This window comes from Tasmannia lanceolata, unplaced genomic scaffold (genome assembly GCF_043159265.1).
Source record: "Tasmannia lanceolata isolate RefF3 unplaced genomic scaffold, GAP_Taslan_0.1 ptg000006l, whole genome shotgun sequence".
NCBI classification, from domain to species: Eukaryota; Viridiplantae; Streptophyta; class Magnoliopsida; order Canellales; family Winteraceae; genus Tasmannia; species Tasmannia lanceolata.
Window position 1 is genome coordinate 1,625,264 of NW_027518683.1, and position 10,103 is coordinate 1,635,366.

General features: G+C 38.8%; 1 protein-coding gene across 1 annotated transcript; it reads right to left on the reverse strand.

The window, feature by feature from the left end:
• Positions 1 to 6,161: 6,161 nt before the first annotated feature.
• On the reverse strand, positions 6,162 to 9,079 carry LOC143879206 (uncharacterized). Its single transcript, XM_077381445.1, has 2 exons — positions 8,922 to 9,079; positions 6,162 to 8,236 (listed from the first exon to the last, which is right to left on the reverse strand). Exon 2 carries the CDS (start codon positions 8,159 to 8,161, stop codon positions 6,437 to 6,439), a length of 1,725 nt encoding a protein of 574 aa, XP_077237560.1. The 5' UTR covers positions 8,162 to 8,236; positions 8,922 to 9,079; the 3' UTR covers positions 6,162 to 6,436.
• Between the last annotated feature and the right edge of the window lie 1,024 nt (positions 9,080 to 10,103).

A 10,103-nucleotide genomic window follows, 5' to 3' on the forward strand; every position in this document is an offset into this window, starting at 1 on the left:
AACGTCCCTTTAAGTGTTAGAGGATAAGATGCTTGGTGCATCTTTTCAAACCATTGGAGTTTCGATATGGATCTCCCATATGATACTTAAAGACAAGATGGTTTGTAAAAATATCAAAGGGAGATGATAAATGCGCCCCCTCTCTGGATAAATGTGCCCAATTGTCACCGGAAAATGTTAGAGTTTCCTGAAAAGTTGGTAGCAGGGGCGCATTTATCAGGAGAGGGGGTGCATTTATCATCTACCAATAACAAAATATGGTTGCGGTGATATCATTTCGCTTTTTAAGCATGTCCATTTTTGCTTTAGATTTATTCCTTGGGTTGGACAACTCAATGAGAAATGAAACATGCTGACAGAAATGAATAAGTTCTTATGCACAAAGGAGGTTTGATCCTTCCCTCAAAGTGGATCAAGAGGCTGATCTTCCCTCTAAGAAGATCAAATCCGTTGCGATCCGATCTAAGTTGTTTCATTTCTTCATTCTTCATTCAACATTATAAATAAAGGTTACACGTACCGTCCAACACCTTGAAAATAGGAACAACCACAATTCTAAACTAAGACTCCAAGACCAATAAAATAGGTAACTGCGTCGATAAGGATAAATCATAATCTATCTCTTAGATGGATTACCTAATCTAATTAACTCAATCAAATAAAAACAGTAAAGATAAATCCTAACTTATTTGCTAGATAGATAACACTAATCTAGCCAACTTATTCAAGAGACCAAAACTAACTATTAAACTCCATCACACGTAACAATCTGTGTATTGTACCAAAACAAGGGGTTTGTAAATATTACCTCTTCATGAGTTCAAGGTTGGATCCAACATCAAGGGCTTCACATTTGCCAGCTGAGCACATACCCATATAATTTCTCGTTAATGATGCTATCTCGAGGAATGCTAAACTCAGGGGGACCCTTGCAAAAAGGGGCTCAAAGGGTGCCCCCATTGGCTGCACGTCACCATCGTCTATTTTTTGTTATAAAGTGATGGGCCCAAACATGTTATGCACGTTTCTTTTCATCTGTCATTTGTTTTTACTGGAAAACTTTTCCGTGAGAAATTTTTAAGGGATTTTTTTCCCATGTTGGGATTATTCTTACAACTCAAGCGTGGGCCCATCACTTTACCACATATGTTTTGATAATTTTGATGAGGTAAGGCTAGCATGGGTGGGGCCCGTATTTACATCTCATGCTTTGATATAACAGGGCCCACCTTCTCTACCCAAACTCGTGCATATGGCGGGGCCAACAATTATACACCAGTGGGTGGCCACCCACCATCGCCACCCAAATCCACGCACAGGATTGGACTCACCATTTTACACCATGATTTGATAGGGTGGGCCCAAACAACCCTGCTCAAACTTATGCATTTGGTAGGGCCCAACTATACCTTATGTTTTGATGAGAAGGGCCCATTATTTTTACACCCATGCATAGCATATAGCATGGGCCCGAATAGTTGGTTTGTACGGCTATCGCAAGGAATCTATTTCTCTCTCTTTTTTATTGCACATGGTTGGGCCACAACGTAAATAGGTTGTGCCCTAAAAATCATTTCCATAAGATGATCCTAAGCCTCGGACCTAAAGAAGATTCTGCAAATGATTTTTGGTGTGGTACCTCTTTGGATGCCCACAAGATTGGTCTTTATTTGCACCAAATTATTTTAAGTTAATTTTATTAGTAAATTGAACATTAAGACCTCTTTAGAAGCCATTAATTATATTTAACTAAAATTATTATTATAATTATTTGAAATAATAAAATTTAAATTTAAAACCTTTTGAATATAAGACTATTTAAAAAATAATTTTGGTGGTATCCAAAGATGCCCTCATTTATTTTGAGGCGATCACTTAATTGTGGCCAATAGATTTTCTCTTCACTCTTTCAAAATCAACTAGAATGATAGCAGGATTTAGAGGAATAGGTTATGAAAAAAATGCATAAATCTTTTTTCTTTCTTAATTTATAGTAGATAGGGATTTGGCGAGTCCTAGAAATTCCTTGCAGCCTAGTTTGAAAGTATTTTCTATCTCCTTGTAAATAAATGATTAAAGACGCCTAATTTTCAACAAATCTCATATAGTTTTCGAGGGAAATTTCATCAATATGCTTTGCAACATTGATGAAATCAAAAACATTGTTAGTATGGTCGATAGATCAACATCATAGCCGTTATATCATTTCTAACCATGGTTTTAAATCTCGGCCGAAATCGGGGACCGAAACCGAAATTTACCAAAATTTCATTTTTCACCATTTACCGAATTTCGGACCGAAATTTCAGTTAATTGCCATTATTTATTTATCTTTTAAAAAAAGTGTTACAAAATTTAGGTCCGAAATTTTGGAATTTCGGTCCGGAATTTCGAACCAAATTACCAAAATTCAAGTTTAATACAGTATTGGTTCCAAAAAAAATAAAAATGTAGTAAACAACAGTCAAATACACGGAAACAGGAAAAAACGCATTTAATACATTCAAATTTCTCAGTTATAAAATATAGTGGGGTAAAATTAGCCAAAATGCCTTTAATACTTTAAAATGTATCTTAGAAAAAGAGAGTTTTTTTTCTTTCTGTGAATGATTTTAACGGCAAACCTACAAAATGGTTTTTCTTTCGTTTAAAATGAAGGGACGAACTTAGCTACACCGCCGGTGTAGCTAACTTAGCTACACCGCCGGCTTAAAATACAATGGGCCCACATTGTTTTGGTGATCCAAACCATTCATTTGATTGGCCCTCACATAGATAGGGTGTCCACCAAAAATCAGCTCCATAGGATCATCCCAACCCTTCAAACTGTGGAGGCAAAAATGAACGTGTAAAAACCTTCACAAATTTGTCCATTTTTGCCTCCACAGTTTGAAGGGTTGGGATGATCCTATTGAGCTGATTTTTGGTGGACACCCTATCTATGTGAGGGCCAATCAAATGAATTCTTTGGATCACCAAAACAATGTGGGCCCATTGTATTTTAAGCCGGCGGTGTAGCTTCACTTTCCTCTATATATATATCTGAGAAAAAGGTTCTTACACATATGTGTAGAGAGTTCTCTACACACTAGCTTAAAATACAGTGGGGGCCCACATTGTTTGGGTGATCCAAGCCATCCATTTTAAAGGCCCTCACATAGATAGGGTGTCTACAAAAAATCAGATCAATAGGATCATCCCAACCCTACGATTTGTGGGGGGTACAATGGATGTCTTTAAACCTTCACAAATTAGTTCATTTTTTGCCTCCAAAGTTCAAATGGTTAGGATGATCCTATGGATCTGATTTTTTGTGGACACCCTATCTATGAGAGGGCCTTAAAAATGAATGGTTTGGATCACTCAAATAATGTGGCCCCCACTGTATTTTAAGCTAGTGTGTAGATAACTTATCTACACATGTGTGTAGGAACCGTTCTCTCTCTCTCTCTCTCTCTCTCTCTCTCTATATATATATATATATATATATATATATATGAGAAAAGGGTTCCTAAGGGTGCCCTCATATAGCTTATATGAGGTGGCTCTTTAAAAACATAGGGGCCCCACATTGTTAGGATGATCCGAAGCATTCATTTGAAAGGCCACATCATAGATATGGTGTGTACAAAAAATCAGCTCCATTGGATCATCCTAACACCTCCAAAAGTAGGGGCAAAAATGGATAGACACATTTTGTCCACAAATCTGCCCATTTTTGCCCCCACTTTTGGAGGGGTTAGGATGATCCAATGGAGCTGATTTTTTGTACACACCCTATCTATGATGTGGCCTTTCAAATGAATGCTTCAGATCATCCTAACAATGTGGGGCCCCTATGTTTTTAAAGAGCCACCGCAACTAAGCTTAGCTGAGGGCACCCGCAGGAACTGCAAGCTCATATATATATATATATATATATATATATATATATATATAAGAAATAAATAAATAAATCAATCAAAAGATTAAGGGAGGAGACGAGATGACCGTTGTAGTCGTGTCTCTTCAAAATAAACTTAAACTTTACGGATTTTTTGCAATGGGTTTTACCGTTGGTTCCCAACGGGCAGAACTCGTTTAAAACAAAGGAGTGCCAACGGTCATAACCCAACGGTCGATGACGTTGCACCAACCGCCCAAGGGGTGTCTCAAGGGACAGTTGGGGGGTTGCATTTAGTGTCTTTTAGAGTTCTATAAAAGACGCTTAATGACCCATGTTTTAGACACTTCACCCACAACAATTTCCGAATTTAAGATTTGATATTTACACTCTTTTGTTTTACTGTTCTTTTACACTCTTCTTCTGTTTTTTCACTAAGTACGGGCATACTGGTTGCCTTGAACTAGGGGTGCAACACATTGTTCTTGGCGTAGGCATTGTATCCTCGGGACTTATTTCCTTGTAGCCACCTGCATAAGTGGGGAAATAAAGTCTATAAGAGAAAGCTTCGGCTTGCCTTGCCTACTTCTCTTTATCTTCTATCATTTGATTTCTTTGTTCACAACAGTACCTTGTTTCGTTATATCCTACCTATTTTTTCCAACACAGTCCTCATTGTGCAGCCATGTTCAGCATGGCTCTCCACCCTCTAATAGTCTAATGTGTTTTGGGTTTCAGATAAGGTAGGGTTCCATATATTGGTGAGCGAATCTTTGAGTAACCCATCTAGGTTTTCAAAGGGATATTGGGACAAATATTGGAGTAACCCGTTACATCAATTTAAAGGTTAAGGACGTCTATTACTCCCCTACAACTTATAGAAAGATGATTCATCATATTTCTTAACATAAGAAACGCCAGCAGTAAAGAGTGACACTGTCATTACCTAATATAGGTCGCATTTGTAGTTTGTTTATGGGCCAGTACAGGCAGCTGTGAATGGCCAATTGCCCATATGGGGTTCGCTAATGAATTTCTCATGTGCATAAAATACATGATTAATAGTAATGTGAGAGACTAATATGAGAGAAACATGAAAACTCTTAAATCTCAAAGTAAATAAGGGAGACAGATAATCTCAAAGAATGTGACAGTTAATGCTTGTATGTAGCTTTAGCAAATGATTGACCAATAGTGGGTTTTTTCTTAGACCACCAATATAGAAGATTAGGCCCAAGGTATGCCAGAACCCAATTGTAGACCATCTACTGTATGGGAGACCCGCAAAGTCAGCTAAGGAAAACACAGGCATGAGAGACCGTGGGATCTACTAGAATTAGAGTGAAGCGAAATCCAAAGTGTGCCTTTTAAATGCCACATGAAACACTTTTTTGGTAGGTAAGCTGAGATTGAACCTACGACCTCAAAGTTGAGTTAAAAAGAGTGGAAGTGAAGATTTACTGTACTTGGCTTTTATTCAAAGAAACCAGCTAAGGTCCTTAAGATCCTTCAAACCAAGCTGAGGACGAAGCAATTTTGACACAAGAATTGACGAGTCGTCCGTGAGAATGATATTGTTTGGGGCTAAATTGCTCAAGTCCTAATTGCATTTTACCATATTAATGTTTATAACCATAAGTAAAAAGTTTTACATAACCCACCATAACAATTGGCCGTGGACATACTTATATTTCAGCCTTTTTTCTTATATAAAATGTAACCAGAACAAACTCGATGAACAGAAAACAAGATAGTTTCAAGATTAACTTATGCAAAGAAGATAGGTAACCCCCGGAACAGCTTGTCCAAGGATATCTATCACCATGGAAGACAAGCCCAAAAAGGATTTCCTTCAAGCCATGTTTTGGATTCTGCCAAGAAAAGCTAAAGCATTAATTTTCGTCAGCATATCCATCACGAGGATGAGTGACAGGCTCTGAACCCAAATTCCAATTTGAAGGTAGAACCAAACACAACATATGCCATATAATGGGAACATGGGTTGAAAACAGAATGAGTAGTATTCCTACGTTCATCAAACTCATAAGATAAAAAAAATACACACACAATCGCACAGGTTCTTCATTTTTATTTATTTTTGAATAGTAAAGTATCACACAAGTTCTCTATTCTTAACTCATTTCTGCAAATATTTTGACTTCTGGTAGCAACGGAAGAATCCAAAGAAACAATCTTGCTGCAGATCAGATATCCATCAAAAGAGTGCATGTTTTCAGGAAGCACAGAGGCATATGGAGTTATGAACTATGAAGGAACATTATAGCAATGGCATGGAATCCATAGTTCATACTAAAATGATATCATTGGAATACAACATCAGCTAAAACTACACCAAATGAAGGTAATACATGACGTGCAATCAAACAGCAACTGAATCCTAACTAGTACATGAAACACTTATGAAGATGCTAATTGAAACATGATAGTAGAATTGGTACAAGGAAATCAAGATAGTGATGATTCTACTGAGTGCGCGTGGAAGCGAAAATTTTAACAAGGGCAAAAATTCAAACCCCAGCTCAAGCATATCCATCACGAGGATGAGTGACAGGTATTTATACCATCCTTACAATCACTGGTGAGGTCACTAAACGTCTCAACCTGCTTTTTTCCCCTCAAGAACACTTCAGTATCAACCTCCTGCCTCATGTAGCCATCAAATTCCACCGCAACCAGGTTGTTAAGCTTCTTGGTCTCTCTATACCATTCACTCTCCTCGCCCCAAAGATCGCTGTAGTCATTAAGCAAGTGAGTAGTATACTTGTCTTTCAAAGGGTCAAAGAAGGAAGTGTCAGGTTCATTAGTTGCAATATAAAGGTTCCTTCCACCATCGATCTTGTCCTTCAGAGCCGAAAGAAGTGCTTCAGGTGAAGTATCCCTGGCTAGATTAGGCCAGAGTTCTGTGTTCCTTGCCTTCTCCCCTCGCTCGACATGGACGGAATCGAAATCCCAATTCATTCTTGAGGCGATTGCCGACACAATGTCCATCAATCGTCTGGATTTCCAGATGAGGTGCCATGGCCGTTGAATGACGGACTCCGTTTCTCCTTCGCACACTCTATACCAGTAGTTATCTGGCTCCACCGCCCCAAATTTCCTCATAATCAAAGCATCCTTCACATCGGCGAGCTTCATTGGTGTGATCCTGAAGTCCTCTACAAGGCGAAGACTCAAACCATTTCGCTTTTGCCACTTTCCCCAGTCCAACCAAAAGTCGCCTTGTTCTACAACTGATGTAGACTCCTTGAGATGCTCAAAATCAAAGTAAAATCTAAAGTCTTTCCCTTCTGCATCCTGCTTGGAGGTAGTGTACATCGAAGATAAACAAATAGTCAAATCCATCACCAAAGTTCGATTCAAATACTGAGCTTCACCCAAAGCACACAACAAACTCCATAGGTAATGGTTCATGCTCTTGCATCTATCACCAGTGCCACTGTAAACTAAATAGTGACCTCTACTGAATGTCCCCTCAGATTCGATCACTGGAAGCATATCATTTACAGTTTCTCCAACCACTGGCAGATCAGCAACAGGCACTTTTTGCTTGGGCTCAAACCCTGGTTTCTGATTCTTTTTCTTTTTCCTCGCATTCCCACCAGAATGGTAATCCCCAATCGCAACCACAGTAAAATTACAGTTTTCTGACTTGGAAATCACAAATCTCCGATAATCCTTGTAAAAAGAAGCAGTTTTTCCTTCCTTAGGTCTAAACCGCCATGCCATGTCGCAGGAGCTGTCATTTGATCCGCGAACAGGTTTCCCAAACCGATAGAAATGAATGTCCTTGTAAATTTCAATGGCAGTTCTCATCATCAAATGGAAGATATCAGGGTCAGTACAGTCGATCGGGCTACCCAGGTCAGCCGTACAGTCAGGAGTGGCTTCTTCAGCAGCGATGGTTTGGGTTTCTCTGTCTTGTTTAGGGATGTCTTGTTTAGGGACAGAAACATCGGTGAGGTTTATGAACGTGTTAAATGCAGACTGGTTCGAGGTCATAAAGTCCTCGCCGGTCTTGAGGACAGTGTCATCCGATTGAAAGGTGGCATTGGAGGTGGAAGTGAGGAAGGCTGTAATTTTAGTTGTTGGGTGTAAAAGAGGATCTTCAGGTTCATATGTTGCGGCAATAATGGTGAAGATCAACACTCCAACAACAAAAATAGCGAAACAGAGGTTTCCTATCATGGCAATGGCATTAGCCCCCAAGTTCTCCGGTCGGAAACTTCCTGCTCTCGATAGTGAAGAACGACCTAACATCTTGGGAGTAGATGCCCAAACCCCACTGAAAACTCTAGCGGCAAAGAAATGTAGCGAGGGAACTTGAAATTGAACCTGAAATGCCAAAGGTAGACAGCTCAAACAAGGAGGAGTGATGAAAATTAGGGTTTTCTACAGAGAATTTTAGTGAGAATCTTGTATTCCTTTATTGCAAAATAAGCAGACTTAGAGGTTCAGATCTAAAAAAGCAAAAATCCCACAGAGATACTGTCAGTACTACTATTTACCAGGGGAATTAGGATTTCCAGATCTTAAGTCCTACAATTTTGCAGAGGAATCGAAACAAATGCAGAAAACAAGAACAAATTAGATCCTAAAACATAGATACTGCAGATAAACTAAAAGAATGCAGAAAAAAGGTAATTAGGGTTTCAGATCCAAACAGAATACAACATCGAGAAGATCTGATGCTACTCTAACTAATCCTCACAAAGAGAAAAACAATTTCCAGATCTCAGAGGTAAGAATTCAAAGAATCAGCCAAAGCAATGGAAAAAGGAAAACAAAATCACGGAGAAAGCAAAGAATGCAGGAAAAGAAAGAAGACGATTGATTTTCAGTCCACAAAAGCAAGAAAACAACTTCCAGATCTCTGAAACTAAACATGAAAGAATCACAAAAGAAAATACTTAAGTTTCTGAGATCTTAAAGCAAATACGAGGACAATCTTAAAGTAATGCGATCGATTCAAGAAGAGATTAGGGTTTCGAAAATGAGATTAGGGTTTCGCATCACATACCTTTTCCTTTGGTTCGCAGATCTGAAGCAGCTTCGAAGCCTCTTGGCATTATTGCGATTTTATTACCTTACTCCTGCTCTGCTACTTGGAGTTCAGCGTCTTCACATCTATGCCAAAGTCGTTTTGGATTAAACAATAGGATTAAGGTTAAAACACGCCTATATGCGTAGTACGCACTACTTCTTTAAATGGTGACACGTGGATTTTTTATTACGTGGGTGAAGGGATGATGGTTGTGCGCATATCACAAGTGGTCGTATTTAAATTAGTGCAATAAAGAGGGTTGAAGAAGATGCACCGACAAGGTAAAAGTTCGGTTTAGGTTTTTACAAAAATTACAGGAATTGCCCTTCTTTTTGCGCCCCCCACCCGCCCCCGGCGCTTGTAGTGTGAAAGGTAGTCATAAATTCACTAATGAGGAGGGCTGGTCCAGCCTAAAAAACTTTTGGCCTTCAAATGTGGACCCCGCTCCTTGTGTACCTTTTTATTGTGGAGTTGCAATCTCATGACATGCGCAATTGGATGATTCTAACCGCTCGATTAAGAAGGACTAATTTGCCTATTAATTATTGAATAATCACCGACTCATGTTTAAATTAGTAAATATTAATAAGCATGGCTGAGTCAGTAGCTCAATTCAGGCTTTGTATTTCAACAGGGGCGTCATGGGTTCCATCCCCAGTGTTTACCTCTACTATAAAGCCAAAAAAAAAGAAAGAAAGTGGCTATGAGGATATTTAAAAGCATGTAAAAATTTGCACCACAACGTTTTATAGAATTAGGGAGTGCTTGTAATTATTCCAAACATCAAGGGCAGTTCTCAATAACCAGTCCTTCTAATAAGGCAATGATGCGGGGTCTTTATGAGCACATGATTATATTCCTGATTTATGGCTTTCTAGACTTATACATCCATTTTCTTGCCTTCATATTTTAGAGGGCGTCTTCCTTTGAAAATGGATCTTGTGCTACGTTAGAATAGCTTTTCTTACCCCTAACAATTGACTACACCACGTGCCCACGTGTATGAGATCCACACCACGCTTACTAAAAGCAGTTCCTATAATTTGAACCTGTATTTTATAATCTTAAAATGTACAATCCAGGTTTTGGATTTTGAGAACAGATTGTTAGTCCAAAACTGATTATTGGACTTCAAAATTACCTAGCCCAAAATTCAAA

Coding starts and splice junctions, on each gene's coding strand:
- LOC143879206 (XM_077381445.1), bottom strand. CDS start 8,161: ATGTTAGGTCGTTCTTCACTATCGAGAGCAGGAAGTTTCCGACCGGAG.